This window comes from Cebidichthys violaceus, unplaced genomic scaffold (genome assembly GCF_023349555.1).
Source record: "Cebidichthys violaceus isolate CVI_PGR_0920_01 unplaced genomic scaffold, fCebVio1.0.p SCAF_147, whole genome shotgun sequence".
NCBI classification, from domain to species: domain Eukaryota; kingdom Metazoa; phylum Chordata; class Actinopteri; order Perciformes; family Stichaeidae; genus Cebidichthys; species Cebidichthys violaceus.
The window spans coordinates 129,630-153,487 of NW_027176315.1; the positions used below are offsets into that span (position 1 = coordinate 129,630).

The 23,858-nt window shown below is 43.4% G+C and overlaps 1 protein-coding gene across 2 annotated transcripts in view; it reads left to right on the plus strand.

The window, feature by feature from the left end:
• The window catches only part of camkmt (calmodulin-lysine N-methyltransferase), a 94,017-nt gene that overhangs the window by 47,742 nt on the left and 22,417 nt on the right, over window positions 1–23,858 (plus strand). For both annotated transcript variants that reach the window (XM_068709418.1, XM_068709417.1), the window contains 5 exons: window positions 12,199–12,259; window positions 13,394–13,445; window positions 16,743–16,806; window positions 21,036–21,102; window positions 23,169–23,243. In XM_068709418.1, coding sequence (XP_068565519.1) covers window positions 12,199–12,259; window positions 13,394–13,445; window positions 16,743–16,806; window positions 21,036–21,102; window positions 23,169–23,243 — 319 coding nt within the window. The remainder of the gene's footprint in view (window positions 1–12,198; window positions 12,260–13,393; window positions 13,446–16,742; window positions 16,807–21,035; window positions 21,103–23,168; window positions 23,244–23,858) is intronic.

Here is a 23,858-nt window from a genome sequence, read left to right on the forward strand (position 1 = left end):
TGGGCGATGAGGGAGGCTCCCACCTGGATCACTTCTCCTGAACAACGCTGAATGTCCAACCTCCGACTGGGATAATGCAGTGGAACGCTACTTAATGTCAGTGTTTGCGACCAAGCAGGATTGGGGGGGGTGGGGGGGGCTTCAGGAACCCACCTGACTGTACTGACAGGCAGTGATGTGACCGTATCTCATTGGTCAAAATGTAAACAGGAACTAGAATCGCAGCATATAATGAATATAGTATAAAAACATAGCAATTGAATAGATTGGGCCCCATTGTCAATGGTACCCGATCCAGCTATTTGAGTTGGTATCTACCCGATAAATGATATCAGAGTATTTAAAATAGTAATGATTGCTATTTAAAAATCCCAAACTGTAAAGGCAGAATAAACGAACATAAACATAAAAAAAAATAATAATAATAGAGAACTGATTTTGCAAATAAAGTATTTTTTGTAGTCATTCTCTCTCTTTTTCCCGTCCACTCTTTCACCCTAATCTAGTAGCCAGTAGCCAGCCAGAGATAGAAAGAGACAGAAGAGAGGAGAGGAGAGAATAAGTAGCAGTATAGAGGGGAAAAAGACAAAGTGACAGAGAAAGAAGGAAGGAAGGATAGGGAGAAGAAGAAGAAGGAGGAGAAGGAGGGCGAGGAGGAGGAGGAGGAGGTGACATTGCTCATGGGTTAGTGCTCCAAAACGGAGTGCTAAAATCATTTCAGCTCAGATAAAGCTCTGGCCACTGCTAGGCCGCCCCGGGATATCTGCCCCGCTCATCTGCCTCTCCAATGAAACGCCTGCACACAGGGAGCCTCCAGGCAGCCCGCCCACACGCATGTGAACTCGCCCGCATACACACACACACACACGCACGCACGCACGCACGCGCGCGCGCACACCACACACACAGCAGCGAAAACACACTCGCAGTCAGAAGCACACACGGGCGCTTCTGTATCACATGTGCACGCACTCGCTGGCCTCTCTTGACGAGGTTTGTCGCACTGCAGTTTATTTCGGTTGAGAGAGAGAGACAGAGCGACAGAGAGCCCCCGGGGGTCTCCTTCCTCTTCTGAACCTCCCTAATTTAACACCCTGCCACCGCCACCACCACCACCACCACTCGCCCAATCACCGCTCCCTACACCCGTTAGAATCACCTATACTTGAGCCCACAAAACTCGCCCCCCGTCCTCCGCATTAACCTTCTTTCTATCCGGCTCTCACCTTCTCATAAACTGCTGTCACCCTGATCTCAACACAGATCTTTGCTCACAAGTCCAGCATCGTCGTTTTTGAGTCTGAAAGCATTTCAGTTCACTCAATATAACAGAATATGTACACAATATAAGCCGTATGATTGCTTTCACAGTACAACTTCACTGAACGTAACAAAACGTCATGAAGGTTACAGAAAACAAGCAAAGCAGCTGCTCAACTGAACAGTCAAGCCACTAAATATGCCCCTAGGAAATTTAATCAGCCAGCTTGATGTTGGTTGGAGCGTGAAGCTAAGTGGCCAATCAGGGGCTGGAGTGACCCTGCAGGCAGCCAATCATTCAAGGGGATCAGCACAGCGCACACAGTATATGACTGTGTTCCACAAGAGGCATAGAACTTTCTGTAAAGGCCACTGCAGCACCGTATAGACAACACAAACCTCATCTCTTATTGAGTTCTAATGTAACATGCAACAAGCATCCACCAATCCGTCATCAATACCACATCCATGATTGTTTCAAAGGGGTTGTGGTGAGGGTGGCGGTGAAGTGAAGAAGAGTATAGATTAATCCAGCCATATGCCAACATTTCTCTATTTCTAGCTCCTCAGTCGAGAGCATTCGCTGCTCTTTCTCGTGTTGTGTTTTAGTAAACTGAATATTTTTGAGTTTTTGGGCGGTTGATCAGACATAACGAGCAATTTCAAGACACAATAGTTTGGGACATTTTTTGCTATTTTTCCGGACATTTAGTGGCTTTATCAAAGAATCAATTTCCAGATTTAATTGACTAACAATAATAAGTTGCATCCTTAGTTAAGACACACTTCCCCCCTCCCCCTAAAAAGGTCAGGTTAACGCGCCCCTGAGCAAGGCACAGAAACCCAGGCATTGCTTAGCAGCTGCTGGACAACACGTCAGTTCCTGGATGTGTGACGTGTCGCTCTAGGTTGGAACATTAACAATGAATTTACACAGTTAAGACACATTCCACAGTTCGACAATGTGTGTCCCTCAGCAGCACTGTCTTTGTATCCAAAAACTGATGCACCCCCGCCCCATTCCCTGTGCTCCCTATAACCTCCCCTCTATATTATGTCTTCCCCCATCTCCCTCTCCTCTCGTCTCCCCTCAGCCCCTCTTCACCGAGATAGGGAATCTGGGTCTAATGTTTAAGGCATCAGGGCAGGTCGTTGGGCAGACTCCTGGGAGCCTCTCGTAGTGGATGTGATTTCTGTCTCCCTCCTTTGTCACCCCACTCCCCCTCTCTGTCACTCTCCCTGAATATATCCCTCCCCCCCCCCCCCCGTCAGTTCCCTTCCTCTTTGAATTTTGATAACTCCCTGCTCACTGGCTACACCGATGTGCCCACAGAAGTACAAACACACACAGGGGCAGACATGTTTTCCACCCAAAACAACACACACACACACACACACACACACACACACACACCCAAACATTCTGTATAACTGGATGACAGCGCCAGAGGGTCACAGACCACACTTTGTTTTTCTAAATGTGTGTGACCGTTTTGTGTGACTGACTGATTTAAATAAAGTACAGATAAACTAACTGCTCAAACTATTTTCTCACATTTTATTGACAAAAGAGAAATCGAGTAAACAGTTACAGCCCTGGTTGGCTTAAAAGTGGATTTTTTTTACTAATAAGGTGCTACTTTTGCATCCCAAACCACATCATTGGAATCATTTCCCTTTCCCTCTGATCTGATCCTCAGTTGTAGACGTTTTTTAAATAAGCATTTATCTGATCCTCATGGTTAAAAAGCAATGGCAAGGGGTCGGCAAGTTATAATCTGAATGCAGACGGTGAGTGTTTTTGTTAGTATATGTAAGTGCAATGTGTGTATCATAACACACTCTCATTGTTCTTGTTTCATTTGCAGATGGGAATTAAATTCAATGTAACTGACATTTAATATGACATTTACATAACAGGCTACCAGACAAGTTAAAAAAAAAAAAGAAGACAATAATGTGGGTGAGCAAATGAGGGATAAAGAACTACAAACTCAACATAGTTTGGTACGCGTTCGACCTGCAGCAGGAAAGTCAGAGCTTACTTAGAGAACAGCAGACCAACTGACACAGCAGGTACGCTGTTCCTGCCTTCCACAATCTCATTTATTTGGAGATGGGTCTTGTTTGAGAAGTGCTTTTTTTTAAAGCGAAGCCTACCAAAGGTACCAATTTTTGTTCAACCAACTGGTGTTTTTGATGTCAAATAGGGTGACACTTGTATTTAAATGGCGAGTCGGTTTAAATTTCCATCTTAAGTATCATCAAATCTCACACTCGCAGGATACTGACAGTAAAAACAAAAGTATTAAAGTTTAAATTAAAGCTAACACAGATGTGGATAGTATGAAAAAATAAGGAAGTTAAATTGAAATCAATCAAATGATCAGCTGGTTATATCACTGCATATTGCTCCTGGATGATGCTGTTGGTTGAAAAGGAATACCACAGGTTGAAGGCAGGGAGGGGCTCAGTGGCAGCCGTCATGCTTTCTCATATTGTTTTTTTCTTTTTCCATGAGCCAAGAAACAAAAACCTCTCATCAGTCGTTTTAATGTCAACTGTCCTCTTCCTGTCCTCCCTGCCCCCTTTTTCTCATTTTCTGCCTTCCCCACTCTCCCCACTGACTCCTGCCACTTTCACCGCCCTCCTTTATTTCTCCAACTCTTTTCTCTCTCTCTCCTTCAATCTCTCCTCTCCATCCTTCTCTCCTTCAATCACCCCCATTTCCTCCCTCTCTTTCTCTTTCCCCTGTCCTAATTGTTTTTATACATTAACATTTCAAGAAAGTAGTAGCTTGGAGCAGGTGACACCCCTGTAATTTGACATCCTTGCCTTTCTCCAAGGAAGGAGAGAGATGCAATCTGTGGCAATCTACATTGTGTGTGTGTGTGTGTGTGTGTGTGTGTGTGTGTGTGTGTGTGTGTGTGGCGTAATCTGGGGTTGTCACACGGCCCCATGCCACTCTCCGTATGCTAATCAATGAATGAAGCTCTGCAAAGCTCTCGTCTGCCAGCTAAAACCCCACACCTCAGTGCTGATATGTCTATTAGCCACATGTCAAACTCCCTCTTTGTTGTTTCTGCCTCCTCCTGTCTCTCCCCACATCTCATTCCCTCCCCTCTCATTCGATCGTTCCTTCTCTCTGTAATTCTGCGCCGTCGCGTCTCTCTCGCTCCCTTCTTCCGTTTTCTTTCCTCCATACTTTGTTTGACTCTCCTCCCGTAACCCTCACTTCTCTACCGTTGTTCCTTTGCTCACTCTGTACTGACAATGGTTGCGTTCCAGATGTAATTTCATCAAGTGTTCACTCTAATTCTGTTCTTTGTCAATGAGAAAGTGCAGGGCATGATGGCGATAGAAACCCGGTTCATGGAGAAACATTGATATTATGGAAACAACGAGGCCAGTCACAGCTTGAGAACCCATTTGTATCTCCACTCTGGGAAAAAAAAGTGGATAACAAACATAAAAATATGTGTACATTTGTGTTTAACTTTTGTTATTTCTGTTATTATTAGTGCTACTATGGTTATTGTGTTCTGTTCACATGACAGCTATTGTCCGTCCGGGGAGAGGAGGCCCTCCTCTGCTGCTCTCCCTGAGCTTTCTTCCTTTTTTTTTGTGGAGAGTTTTTCCGTCTCCGGTGCGTGGGTCCAAGGACAGAGGATGTTGTATGTTGGACTGATTGTCAAGCTCTATGAGGTTCGTGATATTAGGCTTTACAAATACAATCAAATACGTCAATAGAGTACGTCACCCATTGTTGTGGTTTGTAACGATTGGTATAAAATAAGACTTGAGGGGAGTTCTTGGTCTAATTAATATGTGACATTATATAAAGGAACCTGTTATGTCAGGTTTGATGCTGGCACACTCAATAGGTAATGCATTCTTGGTAGCTTTTAATATACCATCAAATGAATATATACACCTAGATTACAAGAAAAAAACACAAAGCATTGGCTGTCCATATGTGATTCTATTTATATATAATAAAATGAATACTGCTTGGTCCTGCTTGCTCTGCATATATCATCGCTCTGCTTTTATAATATTACTCCTACCGCAGAACTGTCCGTCTGCAAGATCCAGGGACGGAGTCCGTCATGTAAGACAGACACGCTGACAGACGGGTGGAGGGGAGATAAAATGAGACGTAGCCTTGCGTGTGTCTTAATGCTTTTGCAAGCTTTAAGACAGGATGACAGAGAGACAGACAGAAGGGCGTGGAACCAGGCAGACAAGGAGGCAAGCAGACAGTTATAGGGGCAGTTAGACAGGCAGTCAGCCCTGGCATTTTGCAGCAGATAAGTAAGCTATCAGAGGAGGGGGATAAATAGCAGAGTAAAGATTGGTCCCGGCCCCCTCAGAGAGGAGCGGGGGGCCACAATGCAAGCGTGGTGGGCAGATAGCCCCCTGCTCTCATTATACTCTGCCTAATCCAAAACGATGTTTACTCAGAGAGAGAGAGAGAGAGAGAGAGAGAGAGAGAGAGAGAGAGAGAGAGAGAGAGAGAGAGAGAGAGAGAGAGAGAGAAGGGCCACGCTTATCGAAGCCATGCACAGTCCTCCAAGCGTGTGTGTGTGTGTGTGTGTGTGTGTGAGTGCATGTTTGTGTGAGTATGTGTTAAAATGAGCCTATTCCAATGGAAAAAGGGGATCAGGAGTGTCTCCAAGGCAGACTCTGTTGGCTAGAATGTCGATGCTTATCACACATCGCCTGGCTCTTCTGGTGAAAGGCGAATAGGCTATCTAAACGGCCTATTCACAGCACGCGCGTTCACCATACCAGCGAGGCAGAATGATCATTTCATAATTGCTGTTGTTAGTAACGCACCGCTATTAATAGTTCAAGCTTTTATAAAAGCTGACCTGATCGGATTCATCGGGGGATGGCAATCCTCAAAGGCCACAAAGCATTTCACTTTTTAGATTTTTGAAATGCTTGGAAATGAAATCAGTGACATTTGTTCTTTATCCCTTTTGACTTGTGTTTGATCACCTGACTGCAGTCGGCGACTACTTAATATACTGCACTGAAGTACCTCTGTAAAACATGCTGTTTAATCTCAGTGGCATTCAGATTGTCGGATACAACTCCTCAATTACAAGAAATAGAACATGTTTGAAGTATGTCGTATTTACAAGAACAATAATGTATGAGGTACTGTTCAAAAGTACTTCTAAAGAGCATAACGCAGTTGCTAGTTTTACTGTGCCCATCTTCTTCCCGAAACATTTTTTCTCGTAGATTCACGTTGTTTTGCATGATAACGTATTTCAAAATGTTTGCTCCAAAATGCACAGCAGTTTGAAAAACAGACTTCAAAATACAGTCTAATCGGTGAAAGTGTTACCTTTTACAAAGTACCATATCATAGTATTTTGTCACAGAGATCTCACTGTTTATTGTCAGTTTAAAACCCCTCAACTACTAGTGGTGACACAAACGACATGCAGCAACCAGCTCTCTCTGTGGTGCCGCGTACGCGAACACGTATGCTCCCAAATGCACACACTCTTGTACCGCTGAACACAATCTTCTTCAATCCCGGTCTTTCTCTTTGACTCTCAATCACATGCACACCTCAGCTCCGTGGTGAACTGTGTGCACCCTGTCTAGGCTGGCCGGGGTAATCCCGGGCCTCCACTAAAGTAGCCGTGTGAGAGGACAGATTGTCAGTTGATCATGGCCAGCCGAGAGCCTTATCCCTTATTGGATCGGCCATGGAGGAGGCTTAGGAATTATCTGAGGCCTCGCTTAATGTGGAGACGGATCACCGCCAGAGAGCCAAGGAAGACACGCTGGGCCGGAGGGGAGAGAAAGACGCTGTGTGTGTGTGTGTGTGTGTGTGTGTGTGTGTGTGTGTGTGTGTGTGTGTGTGTGTGTGTGTGTGTGTGTGTGAGAGAACGAAACCAACAGACAAGTGTGTGTATCAGTATGTAATAGTGATAGAGACGTGTGTGTGTGTGTGTGTGTGTGTGTGTGCGTGCCCAAAGCAACATCATGGCCCACTTAACCCCATCTTGACACGTCTCTCTCTCCTCTTCCATAGTCTATTTTTTTGCCGTCCTCCCCTCCTTCCCTCCTACACTCCTCTCTTCCCCATTCCTCCTCTTCCTCCTTGTCACTCCTCCCCCTGCCTCATTGCCACTCTTCCTCCGCTGCATCTTCATCCCTTGATCCCTTCATCTGCCTTTTAACATTTGCACTAAAATCAAAAGTGTTTTAAAGTTGTAGACATTTAATCAGTGTTGATTTCAGCTCAAACTCGCATAAGCAGATCCTTTTAAATGAAAGTGTTCCGGCTGCGTATAATTCATTCTTGCCACCAAAGACTGAGTAGCAGCCTTGACTCAAGTACTATTAGCTGGGTTATTTTAGGCTTCCTAAGTATTACCGGGATCCCCCTACAGATATAAGAAATGACCCTTTAGCTAATTCCATCCTCGCTGTCTGATCCCGGGTCATTCAAATCCTGTGGAACCTTCAGCAAGAGCAGGAGCACCTTGAAGACCGGGTTACCTTTTTCGTAGCCTGCAGCCACGGCGGCCCAAACCTGGATAAGCAGCAGAAAGCGGAGGGGTAGATGGATAATTCCATCCCTGTGCATGAGATTACCGAGAGCTACTGAGACCAGATTAGCGCTGCCATAAATCGCGGAGTTCGAAGGGTCATCCCCGGGTTACGAGGATGCGGAGGGTTTAGGACCATAGATTCAAGGGGTGGCTGCAACCAAGGAATCTGATTGGTTCGGCTGGCCTCCCACCCCCGGTACTGTTTACATTGTTTGAGTTGATAAACACGCCAGGAATGAGGCGGGTCTTGATCAATGAAAACATGGACAGCATGCGACTACATGAAATACTCTCCCCCTGTGTTCAGCCGTCTGTTTTCAACCCTGCATCGCATATTATACCAAACCACAGGAAGAAAGATGCATGTTTATAGCGAAAACAGTGACATCCTTAGCAAGTTCGGCAGATACAATAAACAAAAATAAAGATTTAAAATGAAATCTATGAGTATTGAAAAATATCAGTCAATAAAGCAGAAACTGCACAGAAGGCCTTACTACCTTTGAATATTCCACATGGGCAGAAAACTGCTTTCACTTACACTTTTAAGTAGTAAAACCTTCAATGGACAATACTTTTCAAGTAATATGTCTTTAACATGTAATTGGTGTGTCTTATTAAAGTTATAAATGGATCAAATTGGACTCAATAACAGTAATAATATTCTTAATAATAATAATTATGCTACCACAGCGGGCAACCACATAAAATGACTTATCCCTCCAATTTCAGTTAGTCTGTATTTGCAGGTTGGCTGTGCAGACACTAAAGTGGGCTTGAAGTTAGCACGAGTTATTGGTTAGGTTGCGGTTGAATATAAAGTCCTGAATGCAGTTATATATGTTTTTGAGTAGTGTGCAGCCGTATGGCACAGCAGCATAAATAAGCCATTAAAAAAAAAAAGAAAAAAGGTTTGCAAACGAATAATTGGCAAATCTCCTCACGTATTAAAATGAACACACGTGCAACAAACGTGCAAATCCACCATACATGGTGTACGGGTACTTTTTAAAACACTCGTTTTAAGTTATTCCTAAAAGGAACAGGAGCAACCCAGCAGCAATGCTTCCAGCACAAAGCACCAATAAGCTTCACATATGGTTTTCGGGGTAACACCATTGACAAGGTTTAGTGCCTGGAACAGATAACTATATTAAGCTGATACACACAAACACACACACACACACACACACACCTACACTGCTTCCTTTCCTCATCTAGTAATTGAAGGTGAGAAATAATTTCATTATCCTCAGGAAGAGTAATCTGCTCTCTACTCCTGATCCCTTCATTTCCTACAGTGCACCTCGACCTGGGAGGCACACACACACACACACACACACACACACACACACATAGTTGCTATCACCCTGGGCTATTAATGCTATTGGAGTTGGGGATTAACAATCAGATTCACATATGCTTTACAAAGCTTTATTACTTAGAGCTGTCTGTCTTGCTCTGTCTCACACACTTGCATGTGTTCACACTCACACACACACTCACGCACATGCACATGCACACACACGGGCACATAACTTTGTCTTGAAGAAAGTTAATCTGAAACACGCCCTCAGCAGGTATGAAAACATGGCGAGAAATCTCCACTTCAGGACTTTACTCAATTGGTACTGGACTGATCTGTTGGCACAGAGTTGTCTTGTGTTATGTCTCCTGATATCATAATCACAGATGCCCGCCTTGAGGCTTCTTGGTTTAACAGATGTTGAATCCTTTAGGCTTGCGTAGACACCCTGAAAGGAAACGATCTCTAAGAATGGTAGAGTGCGGCTTTGTCCAAAATCTCTCACTGAAACCTTCCTCTTCAACTCCACAACCAAATGAAATGCAGAAAGAAAACCAAATGAAGCTGCAGATGAGAGCGCGGGGGGCCCATCTATTTTTCATTCTTCTGCCTGCGTTGTTGAGCTCAGATCACCACCAGTTCAATGTTGCATTACCACCCTCTACTGTTCATCTGCCCAAGATGTTTTGGGTGGCCCTTGATGTCAAGTGTCACGGCGACACACATCTGTGGACGTGGAGGGGAGGGGCTGAACTGTCATTTTACAGGGCAAAGGTGTGTCGCGGGACACCATTACATTTCATTACATTTCATGTGAACATGCAATCACAAGGGGGAGGGGTCAGAGTTAAGGAGGAAGGGGGAGAATTAGGATGCAGCTAAAGACACACAGCACGCCACACATGCACTTATTCTAGAGGATTAGCAGCGAATGAAAACGCTCCGGTGTCGATGCTCAGTCCTGATTGGTGAATACATATTTATCGGGGTAACAAAAGTTGCACATCAGGCTTTGTTGTGTACCTGCTGTGGCCCCTGTGACTTAACCATTGGACTTGACGAGAGTGTATATGCTGTATATTTACAATGCAATGGCTATTTAAGGCTTCCTGTTGTCACCAAATCCCTTGACCAAGACCAAAACCAATAGGCCACACCGTTGCACTTGGTGACATTTGTCTTTATTACTGCAGCACTGCACTCGTTATTTTTTTTTATCAATAACAATTACACCCTTCTGCTGCTGTAAATATTCACTTTTTTCACCAAATGTTTATTAATCTACCGCTGAAAATAGTTCCAAATCAATACGCTATTTACTCCTATTTAAGTAATGTTTTCCAAAAACTACAATGCACAACAAATCCACCTTCAATTTGCGAGGTATGGGGTTTGCGAGCTGTGGGGTGAGAGCCACAGAAAAGGTCGAGAGACAAACTAATGCTTTGTCGGGTTTGGAAAATAAAATAACGCCAGCTGTATCCATTAAACGCAAACCAATGGAGAATACAATATCTATAATTACAAAGAATACAAATCCAGAAATATCAGAAACAAGAAAACATGTAGATGAACAACAACAAACAACACATCTTGAGATAGTTTCCAGCATTACACTGCAGACAGTAAACCATTGCAGTGCTGAACGTTGTGCCGGTTGAGAGCGTAAAGTTTTGCGTTCTGTCACCAGCGCCTGGCTGAAGGGGAATAACCGATGAAATTTAAAATGTCACCTTATTTAATCCTTACATGTCTTGACACTCTCTAGACACACAGTATAGCTATTCTGGCTGTCATTGTATTTCTGTTTGTGTGTGTGTGTGTGTGTGTGTGTGTGTGTGTGTGTGTGTGTGTGTGTGTGTGCGCTGTCAGGCCAAGACATAGAAAGCGTGTTTTTTTTTTTTTTTTTCTAATGGGGAAAAGGAATATTTGGACATTTTATCAATAGGCATTATTAAATCCTGCTTGCTTGAGCTAATCTTGGCGGACCGGAGCGAGGGGAAAGAGAGCGAGCGAGAGAGAAGGAGGGTGAGAGAGATAGACACAGAGAGGGAGAGTGAGGGAGCAGTGATGTCTGCCCCATGAGGTGAAGAGAGACCGCCTGTAAGCCGCTTATTATATCGACTACCACCTTTTCTCTCCTCCTCCTCTAACCCTACCGCCCTCCCCCGTTTTCTCTCGTTACCTCGCTCATTTTCTATCTCTGTCTCCCTCCTTCGCTCGCTTTCTCTAACTCATTCTATATCCCCTCATTCTCTTTTCTCAACAACTCCTTCATATAAACGCACACACACACACACACACACACACACACACACAGATGCACGTGTGCACACAAACGCACACGGACGGCGCCAAGCTGAACCTTCTTGTTCAAAGCCAGAAGCGAAAAGCTGAAGTTTTATTCAAATGAATGTTTACTTCTTCTACTGCCAACATGTGTGTGTTTGTCTGTGTGTGTGTGTGTGTGTGTGTGTGTGTGTGTCTGTGTGTGTGTGTGTGTGTGTGTGTGTGTGTCGAGAGAGAAAGGGAAAATAGCACCAAGTATGCAAGTGTGTGTGCGTTAGTGTGTGTTACATGCACGGTAGAAGGAGAAGGGCTGACAGTAGGTGATAAGCCAGACAGGCCTGCTCGCTGTGATTATCACCCACCGGACCCCCTGTCACACACACACACACACACACACACACACACACACACACTTGCATACACTGTGCCCAATGAGAGAGTGTGTTGCAAGGATTTAGGATAGACAGACGGACCGACAGACAAACAGACAGAGAAGCCTTGGATCACAGGCAAGGTGGAAACCACAAGAGAAGCAAATGAACACAGACTGGAAAAAAAACAATACATCCAATTACGTTTCAGTGAACACTCATTGTTTTTATATCAATATTAAGGTGTTTTGATGTTGAGACACTGGAATCAAAGCACTTTGTCACATCAGTGATGCTATAAATGCCTGCAAATAAAGATCTGTCGCCGAAATGGATAACCATCAGTTGGTAAGTGAGTCTCTAACTCTCCCTTGGTCTCTCTCTGATTTAGGTGTGTGGCCGTCTGAAGAGGTGATGGCTCATTACTGTCTGCAGAAACGTCACATGTTCAAGTGAGTGATTCCTCCCCTTACATCCACTCGCTCCAAGAAGCGAGGACACAGATCACAATCTGCATTGGTTTTTTTGAAGTTGTGTTTATGTTAAGCAAGCCTTTTAGCATTGCTATTCTAATTCTGACTGTTGGGAGTTTGGAATTTTTCTTTGACAGTTTCACCATCAGAATTCAATCAGATATTTACCTGCTTGAATATTGAAACATATTGGGATTGTAAACAAATGAGACAATCAAAAAGATGTTTGGCAGCATGTAATAGAAGGCTTTCTACCCAGTTTGATTTCACAAAAAGAAACTGCTGCATGACAGGAAATCGCTTCATGATACAATTCAATAACAGGGCCGCTAGTCTTCCTGCACAAACTTATTGAAAGTATTGCATTTGTAGTAAGAACAGATGGTGGAGCAGTGTTGGATCCCTCTGATTTATTGCAGATCTGACTGGGACCCGTTGTAAACGCCGGGTACTTGTGTCATTCTGTACCTTTTCCTGCCACGCTGTGTTGTCCTGTGTTGCTCTTTCGCCTGCTCTCCTCTGCTGAGCACTGGCCTGCCCTGCGGCACGGGGCTGAAAAGCACCCAGGCACCTTTGATTTCCACTCAAGGTGGAACGTCGCCCTTTGATTTCCTGCTTTAACATTCAAGAGGCGGGAGGCGAGGAAGAGAGGGGTATTGATCAGAGCAGCGTAGTGAAGGTCAGCAAGAGAGGGAGAGAGGCAGAGAGGGATGAAAGAGGACAGGGGCAGAGATGGAGGGGAAGGGGAGATGAAAGGAGGAAGAGGATGGAGAGAGGGGTTGATTGAGCATGCAAGCTACAGGACTGTGTGTGTGTGTGTGTGTGTGTGTTTTCTCAGATTCCCGCTGATTGAGCTTGCACTTCTCAATGTTCAGTATTCAGCTTTCAGGTTGATGGTTGAATTGATATTTCTTGCCCCGCTGTGTTTACTGTGTGTGTAAGTGCCTGTGTTTGTATGATAGCATGCGTGTGTGTGTGTGTGTGTGTGTGTGTGTGTGTGTGTGTGTGTGTGTGTGTGTGTGTGTGTGTGAGTGTTAGTGCTAAACTGCTAGGTTTGGCTCAGCAAGGTGAATCTCACTCCCACTCTTCACTCTCTCCCTCTCTGTCTCTCAGGGGTGCAGTGTGTGAGTTAGGAGGAGGTATGACTTGTCTTGCTGGGCTCATGGTAAGTCTCACACACACACACACACACACACACACACACACACACACACACACACACACACACACAGATACACAGATATCTGCGGGAGAGGTGGCTTGGCTTCCATAATGAAATTGACCCCCACCAATCAATACACAAACAGCATGGGCAAACAGTATCCATACCTATTCATTTATCATGCACTTCTTGTGTGTTTTTGTACCTTCACAAATGTGTGCATGCACATTCTTTACCCTCATTAAATGAACAGTAGGTCACATGTCATCTCTTCAGTTTTTACCACCAAATTCACAGAACATCTTCAGCCCCCTACTTGTTCAATAACTCCAGAGTGTATCCATAGTAAGCCTCCCAAGTTTGTGGTCTAAGAGTTATTTTACAACTTCTATTAGTGCTTCAAACATCTCTTAAATCTATGAACAATATTCTGCCTTGAGATTCTAACAACCGTGAGCCTTTAAACGCATTATTTAAAGTGAAAGTAAGTTAATGGTGCCTTGTTTCATATGCAATGGTGTTCTGGTGACGGACGAGTTTGTTACATAAGAAATAACAGAAACTGCATAATGTCCATTACTTGATTACTCTGGAGTTGGAATTTCAGATGAATTGCACCATTGAAAGATGATTAAATGATTATGAACTGGGACACATATCCATGCCAATCAACACAAAGCTAAGTTTCTGTCCCTGCAGACTGTGACTCTTCATGTCACATTCACACATTTCATTTATTACAGCGTGTAAGCTTATAGTTTTTGTTTTGTTTTGTTTTGTCAATTAGGTTTAATTAGCTTTCCCTTTTGAATTATATTGGTCAAACTCATTCCTTAATTGTTTAATATGGCAACAGTATTTGTACCTTTTGCTATTGTGTTTCATGTTGAATTGAGCAACACAGACTCAACTAAGCTCATTCATGACACATTAACCATATAAGGTGAGCCACGCCTTTTCTAACAACGGCTCTGAGCAGCATTGTTACTTCTCTTAAGAGAAACCTTCAGCTAGCAACTTCAGATGTCATTAATGTAGACTCGATGGTACGATAAAATACTTTGTCAATATGCTCCAATTTTCTTTCAGTGTCAGGCTATAGACGGGATTTGCATAATGAATCTCCCACATATGACTGTATGACGAGAGAATCACACAACTTGTTTGGTTGGATTAATGGAAAATTGTAATTTTGAACGTAACACACTGTAAATACTGCAACACTGTCATTTTATATTTTAGATATTTTAGATAAAACAGTACCAAGTTCAGATGTGAAGGCAGTTTTTTTTTGATTAACAGAATTTTTCTATCCGATATAATGACTATAATATGCTCTCTCGTTATTTTTACGAGAACACAATCATCAGACCACCTGAGTAGTTTCTCCTAGCTTGGGTCTTGAAAGCTGTATTGACACAACACACACACACACACACACACACGCACACTGACACACTCCAATATACCTCAGTCGGTGAGCCATAGGGTTTATTAGCCAGGGTCTTAAGGGCCCCTCCACATAGCAGGCGTCAGTGTCCCATCGATCTGTTGGATGCCATTCTGTGTCGTGTGTGTGTGAGTGTGTGTGTGTGTGTGTGTGTGTGTGTGAGAGAGAGTGTGAGAGGGAGAAAGCCTGTTTTTTTATCTCTTGGCAGTCAATACACCATGTTTTGACATTGGTGGCTTGAGATGGAATCCTTCCTTCACACCTCTCCTTCTCCTCATCCCTCCGTCATCCGTCACTGACACCACATTCAACTGTTCCTCTCTGACGGGCGAGTGAGCAGTTCATTAATTATTCCTGTAATTGTTGAGTATCCTCCCTCCCTTCCACACGGCTCTTTGTCATTCATTCACCCCCTTCCTTAAAGGCACGGTCAGGTGATAATCACTCGGAAACACCGTGGTTTGGATTTTAAAACACGGCTTCGCTCAGGTTATGAGAGATTCGTCGTCATTGTTACAATAATGAACATTTGGCTGAAGTTAAGGAACGATCCTGGTCGCGCTTGACTCAAGAGTTATGCTTTTTAGCTTGATATCGCATTATGTACTTCACAGCGGCACACACAGAGTTCGACATTTTTGATAACATCTGTTTAGATTAAGAGGTTTGTGAGCATGTGACAGAGCCTGACTCTGCATGTATGTGTAGTGGTGTTGCAGGGTGGAGGGTTGTTGCAACATTCGGCTCCTGATCTTTCAGCTGGATGCTCGGGTTCAGCCTGGAGGTCCCTTCCTCCATTTGAGCAGATGGTGGGACGCACAGCATTCAGTGACCCCCTCACACACCCTGCAGCGCCTTAACATGTGTGTGTGTGTGTGTGTGTGTCTGTGTGAGTTCATGTATGCCAAAGCATGTGTGTGTGTGTGTTCTGTTTGGAAATTTCCATACACTTGATATGCTACATCATGTATTTTCCATACGCCAGACGAGTCAAGATTACATTGAATCAGCCATACAGGATTTGTGCATACCAACACAATAGCCACTTGCACTTACACTCACCCATGGGCATATACACACACACACACACACACACACACACACACACACACACACACACACACACACACACACTCCTTAACAGAAATTGACAGCCTGACACACACTTTCTGATATAAAAAAGGCATCTGCAAAGAAAAGAGAATGTGAAATGATGAGGTTATACTAAAGCACACACCTCTCTATCTATATCTCCCTCACACAGCGGAGCACAAAGCTTTCTATCCATTCCCCCGTCTCGCTCCCTCTCCCTCTCTTTTTCTTCGTCTCTCACAGTCTGCACCGCAAAGTTATATGAAGGGCATCAGGCAGGCCCGGCGAGCCGAGTGCAGAGTGACAGCGGCGAACGGAGTGATGGCTCGGCCCGATAAACACCCAGCGTCAAATGAAAAGGCTCTGCGCTTGCCATCATCCCCTGTCACAATGCAATTACTGAACAGAGTGATAGCAAGATAGCAGCCCCCACCGCTAGCCACAATGATAAAAGTATTGACTGATTTGATTGAATGATTAAAATAATGCAGACATAAAAATGGGGTGAAGATAGAGAGGGAAATGGCAGGGAGGAGAGGGAGCAATAGAGAGAGAGAGAGAGAGAGAGAGAGAGAGTGCGACGGGCTGGGCTGCCAAGAGTGAAGCTTTGTAGATATGGTTATGTCATTATTGTGCGTGTGTGTGTGTGTGTGTGTGTGTGTGTGTGTTCAGATGTTTGCTTCATCTAAGGGTGCTTTTGGTTTTGTTCTTTTGTTCTGTGTTGTGTCATTTCTCTTTCCTGTCTCTCTGTCTCTCAGGTTGCCATTTGTGCTGACGTGAGGGAAGTTCTGCTATCAGATGGGAACGAGAAGTCCATTCAGAGTATCCTTTCATCGTCTTCTCTCCTTCTCTTTTTGTCCATCTCTCTTTCTCTGCCTCGTTCCTCCAGCTCACACTTATTTATATGCATTCATGTGGATTTATTTATGTGGAAACTTTTGTCTTTTTTTTTTTTTGTGTTATTGGGGTTTCAGTTAGAAAATGTGTTGGGTTTTTTTCTGTGCATTCCCGTGCGTAAAAATCACATGTGAATGTACACATAGAGGCATGCGATGTGAACACATGTAACATGGTCAATTTACACGATATAGATTACAAAAGTTAAAACATCAATTTTGTGCGAAAGTGAAGGACAACAATCTCACATCTAGTATGACACGTGAAACAGGATTTAACATGTGATACATTGACTGAAACGCACGTTTATTACATTTAATATGTGAAATTTAAAAATCACAGATGTGGAAACACTGCCACGTGTGCCACAAACTACATCCTCCAGTTTCAACATAAACTAAATATTTTAACCTCGATAAAGTTAAGATTTATTGCAGGACTCACTATTAGACTAGTTTTAAGCTAGGTGTAGCTACTGATCAGACAACTGTATGTATATATACACCAATGAAATCATTTGAATCACAAGTTTTAATAGTAGTGCTTAATCAGTCATAAATCATTGTGCCAGCTGTTATCGTCTATTGAACATCTTGTAATATATTATTATTGCTAATCAATTCTGCATGTATTTTAATCTCTTCCATGTTTGATCAAGATTAATTGCTTAGGTGATCTGTTTTTTTTTTTCAGTTGCCCTGCTGTATAGTGTCTGTTGTAGGCGGTATCATAAACACAAAGTCGACAGTGTGCTGTAACCTTGGTGTTTCAGCCTTGGAATCAGAGATTGGTTTGGAGTGAAGGAAGAATAGCCGTCCACTTCTTTTATCTTCAGGCAGAAGCAGCAGATGGGGCACCCACAGTGACAAATACCCAGCGCCAGCGCTCAACATGGCATCTACCAATCCTAGCTGCCCACAATGCCATCTTAAGAGCACAGTAATTGCCATCCTGTCAGATTTAGTTTGAGACTTCATCTAATGCTAAGGCTAGGGTTAGGGCTTGATGAGTGTTTTAAAATCAGGAACAATCAAGGTTTGTTTGAAATGTTTTGTGTGGTTAAGGTTTAGGCCTATAATTAAGTTTTTAGGACAAATCTTTAGGTGAGATTTTTTTTTTTGTGTGCCAACATTTGTTCTTTGAATGGGTTATTGATCAACTCTGTCAGCTTGCAAACCATCTTTCTCTTCTTCTCTACCCATTTTACACCTCTCCCTGTCTGATCCCTTTTTAGCCTCTTGTTTTTCCTCTCTTTTTCGTCCCATCTTCTTTCATCATTCTTGTCCTTTTTCTCCCATCCGCCCAGATCTGGCTTTATTCACTCGATAACTTAACGGACAAGAGAAGAAAACAAATAATAATAAACTAGCTACAGAGGTTTCATAGAAGCAGGAAATATAAATACACATTTCTTCCCCATTGACCGACATGGCACTTCCATATTTAGCTGTGCTGACAATATCTCTGTCTCATCTGGCTACAATGCTCCTTTACTGATCACAATAAGACCCAAACAATAACATTATGGAGCCTGTACAACACACACACACACACACACACACACACACACACACACACACACACACACACACACACACACACACACACACACACACACACACACTTGGCCACACAAACAATACACCATTGACCGACTGCTTTGTTTCACAGAACAAATACATAGAGAGAATTGTAAGTGAAATCATAGTGAGTATGGATCGAACACACACAGAAAGAGAGAGAGAGAGAGAGAGAGAGAGAGAGAGAGAGAGGCAGGGTTGAGAAAGACAACAATAATTTGTTCTGGGCTCGGCCAAATTGTCCCATACTGCAGACACTCTTTGGCATTTCCTCCCGCTGAGGAAGCCGTTGGTCTTAGCCTTGTGCTAATGGCCACTGTTTGTCTCGCATGCCCTGATTGTGTTACCAGTGTTACAATAGAAAGAGATAGTGGGTTGTGATATGGCTCAGTTTTACACAGTGAAATAGATGAGAAGATAAACGGGAGGGGAAGTTGTGAATAGACGACATTTTGATATATGCAGTGAATAGATTTCCCCCTTCCTTAGAACTTGTTGACCTCATTTCTATTGCAGAAACACACACACACACACACACACACACACACACACACACACACACACACACACACACACACACACACACACACACACACCATGCAGAGGAGACACTCTGCTGACCTTCAATACTTATGTTGAAAATCAATTGAAATGTTCCATTAAGAATGATTGATGCATGTCTACTTCAAGTGATGGGAGCAAATATTCCTCCACTTTAATGTTCAATAGTACTCAAATCACTCTCTCTCTCTCTCTCTCTCTCTCTCTCTCTCTCTCTCTCTCTCTCTCTCTCTCTCTCTCTCTCTCTCTTTCTTTCACTTTTTCCTCTTTATTTCTTCTTGTGTGTTGGTGCATGCGCTGACCTCTCCCCCAATGGTGTGCTGGTGATGAGATTACTGTAAGCTGCCCTGCTCTTCGCCCTGTCATCCCTATGCATAATACACTGATGCACAGGTGTCCAGCATGGGTGTGTGTGTGTGGGTGTGTGTGTGTGTGTGTGTGTGTGTGTGTGTGTGTGTGTGTGTGTGTGTGTGTGCTGTGTGCTTATGCTTGTGTAGGTGCACCTGTATATACATGTGTGCTAACCTACATATTACAGTGCGTCTGGGAGGCCTCTTTGGTTTTGGATCAGCTCTCCAGCTATCAATCCATCTATCAACTTATCACCCATTCCTGCTCTCTCACTCTCCGTCTTTGTCGATTGGATTTGTCTCAGCTCTTTGCAGGCTTTAAAGACAAGGAAATCCTAATTGAATTGCTTTGCAACTCCACAAGCCAGTGTATTACTAGACAACTTGACATCAATCGCCCTGCCTTTGTGCGCGAGAGGGACAGTGTGAGTTTGTGTGACTGTGGTTAAAAGCTTTCCCATTGATCCAGCTAGAGGCTGCTGTGATCTGCTTCTGCAGGCTGGCTCTCTATCCCAGAAGATCATCTCTGCTCACTCATGCTGTCTATATGTGGGTGTCTACCATATGTGTTTTTCAATAAAAAAGGGTCTTGATGGATCTCTTCTGCAACATGACACACGTCACTCCAAAAACCTTAAAGTCCAGGTAAGGCAAAGTCTGAGATTTGTTTCTAAACCCTTTAAAAGTGAATTGCTGAATACATGGGAAAAGACTGAAATATATCATATTGAATTGTGGAGTTAGACCATTCAACTTTTGTGTTTGGGATTTTTTTTTGGGCAGACCTGAAATCATGGCTCGATGAGCCACTGGTCCTTAGCATAACGCCTCCCTTTGCACCATATGAAAACTAGAGCACACAGCATCTGTGGTTCTTCTGCTCAATCGAGAGTTACGCCACTTACTTACCACACAGTTTGCCAGCTAGCAGTGGTGTACTGGCCATCTGGCAACCTGGATACATCATGGCAGGTGGACCGTCAACAAATCCATACATTTTTTTTTTTACCAGCTGTCCGGCCCTGTCTGTCTCCTCTCTGTTTGTCTGTCATTCGAGGTGATGGATGAGTGCATGCTGCATGCGTGTTCCAGTTAAACTTGTGGCTGCGTCGCAGGCACTCTGTCGCTGCTGTTGTGGCAGTTAAAAAGGTGGACAAATTACCCCCCGAAATGACTTGTTTCATTATCAGAATTTGATCGATTTGGTCCGATAACATTTGGAAAGCCTAGAAGAGCCGCAAGATATGATTATGTTGTCCTCATTCAAGTTAGCATTGGGCTAAACGGGAAGTTAGCACGCTCGGCCAGCGGGAGTCTCCATGCTCTGCCCATTGAGTATCATGTTTAAATTCTGCAAAAGTAGTGCGCAACAGTGAGATGGACAACATGTTTATACTTTACATATGTTCTCAACCCTCAGCCGCGATTGGGCGTGGTTTCAGAGATGGTTTTATTTTTGTATTAAGTCCACTTGAGGCCCATTTGCAAGGATTCAGTAAATTCTAACGAAGATTTTGTTCTCCTGTAAACATCTTTGGCCATGTGTTCTGTATGCAAATAGAGATAACCTTTATTTCATAGAGTTTAAGATCTTCATGCACTACGATACAGTTGAGGATGTAATGTGTGTGTCTTTGATGAATCCTTGACCGCGGTGCGTCAGATGTTCGAGGGCTGGCCGAAAGAAACAGGCAAGCTGGAAAGTTTGGGTCAACACAGGTATCTGCCAGGTGAGACTATTTTCTTGGCTCTTTGTCTTTCTTAACATGTTTTAGTTTTCAATGTTGGATACCTTAACCTATTCATCAACCTAACATGTCATGTCCGCTACAGTATTTGACCTAACTAGTGGCTGACATTTTCACATATATGCTGCTATATGTTTTGGACCAACACATCTTTATACCTTAAACCATTGTATTAAACAAATCTCTTGTATGAATTCTATAAATCACTAAATTATAAAACAATAAAATCAGATTATTATCTTAAAAGATTGTAATTTTTATATTTTTTTTCATTTTTCTGTCTTTAATTTTGAACAACAAAAGATCAAGCTTATCCTGTAATATCCATTCTTCATGTAGGATGTGACTGTGTGCGAGTATGTGTGTGTGTGTGTGTGTGTGTGTGTGTGTGTGTGTGTGTGTTCGTGTACATATATGTGCATCCGAGCAAAATGATTCCCTCTGATAGAGATCAAGAGACCATTAAGAGGACTTTCCACTACCTGCACCCACACACACGCTTCATATTCAAGGACGGGCTAAAACGTATCTAATTGTTGTTGCGGCCTCAAAAAAAGGTATTTTATCATTGACTGACTGTTTTGCTCCCCTACCTCTTCCCTCGTCCTCTCTCTCCCTTCGTTTCTCCCTCCTGCGCATATTTACATGAGTGGACAATGGAGTGAAAAAGTAAAGGTATAATTAGGCTACATTACTTTGATTGTTTTCTTTTCAGATTATGCCTGCTGTCATTGCCGCACCGCAAGAGAGGGCAAAGGGCACGATGCGATTGGACTAGGGGAGGGAGAGGGAGGGGCATGTCGCGTGATGGTGTAAGCACATGCATGCGTATGAGTGTGCGCGTATAGGGACCTCCTGCCGTGAATTGAGATTGTGTTTCTAGCGGGGCCTAATGTTTTGTTTACTGGGTGTTAATAATGCCTAATTAATAATCCCCCACTCTGCCTAACAGTCTGAGAGAGAGAAGGAAAATGGTGTGGAAAAAGAGATGGAGGGGGACGCTGGCAACGCAGCGTTAGCACCACCCTCACAGTATCTGGAACAATCAAATTACATCCAACGAAAACCACATTAGCCACTGGTAATCTCCTACAAAAAGTTAACTTTAGTGCTGTTTAGCACTGAACAGAAATTACCAAGCGGCAGATTGAGCCTCGCGAGTGACCAGTAACTGAGAAGGACATTAATGGAATACAAACAACCATCTGGCCATTGAGACTGGTGGACACAAACAAACCTGGCAACCCAGAGATAAGACAGACTGCCTGTTCTGCCATCCACACGACGTAGAAACAGAGCACCACTTCCTGCGCAAAAGGCTAGAATTTGACTCACTCCCCACCAAAACGACAAACTACAATGTCATATTTTACTGCGCAAAAAACTGACGTTGCCATAGAAGTAACAAATCATATCAGAGCTTGAGGGAAGAGAAAGCATGAGCTCCTTCAAGGAAAAAAAGAGATCTTTATGGTTCTTACTATTCCCAATTCAAGATAGCACATGTTATATATTAACATACACATTTTATATATATATATATAAAAAATATTTCTTAGTGTATATAGGGTTGTATATGTTGTTTAGTAATGTGCAAAGCATTTGTTGTCTTTTTGTATTCTTAATCATTATATTTATATCGTAAATCTGCTCAACCGATGAGATTCTAAAAAGGAGGAGAGAGGACAGTGGGGATGTTGAATAGCAACATGTATGTTCTTCTCTCTCTGTGTGTGTGTGTGTGTGTGTGTGTGTGTGTGTGTGTGTGTGTGTGTGTGTGTGTTCACATGGTATAAATGTCAAGTGTCATGTTAGAAGCTCCTTCTCTTTACCTCACAGATGACATGTCGTCCCTTCCTGACACTTTCTCCAAGTCTCTACTGAAGCAGAAGAACAGTGGGTGTAAGGGAACTCAAAGTGTTGAAAAGAGGGAAAAGAAGCGGTCAACGACAAACTGCTGTTTGCTCGCTGTGCATTTTCATGAACACTGACTTTCCTCAGTCTGCAAACACTAAACTTTGGTTTCTGTTTTATGTGTGTGCTTACAGGGTGGTGAGGTGGGACTCTGAGTCAGACATTTCGGCACTAGAGGGTCACTTTGACATTGTCATGTGTGCAGACTGGTAGGTTCACACGCACACACACACACACACACACACACACACACACACACACACACACAGATTAATCTGTGCGCTTTAATGCCATTCATTTTCACTTTTGTGTGACAGTTCTTGCATGGCCCCCCACCAGCGCCTGGACCTTCCCCTGCCTTGTCCCCACACACACACACACACACACACACACACACACACACACACACACACACACACACACACACACACATACACATACACATACACACACATACATACATGCTCAGATGCCCGTCTGCCTCCATTTTACACCAAATTGCCTCGTTTTCATGCTTGGTGTCCCAGCAAATGGATGACTTAGGCAAATTGCAAATAATTGCGCCTTGACAAGGAAGGAGACACAGTAAGATAAAGAAAGAGTTGAGGGCGGATGGAGGGAGGAGTAGAAATGGAGATGGAAATGGAGAGATAGAGCAACATAAACATAACAATTAGCCTATCGTTCATTGAAATGTAGATGTCGTGGCCAATTGAGAATAACATCTTTTTATCACTCAATTGTGCTGTGTGAGGTAAACCGCTTCATGGTTTTTAGTGTACCCTGCACAGTGACATCCTTGGAAAAAACATGAAGAATAGAAC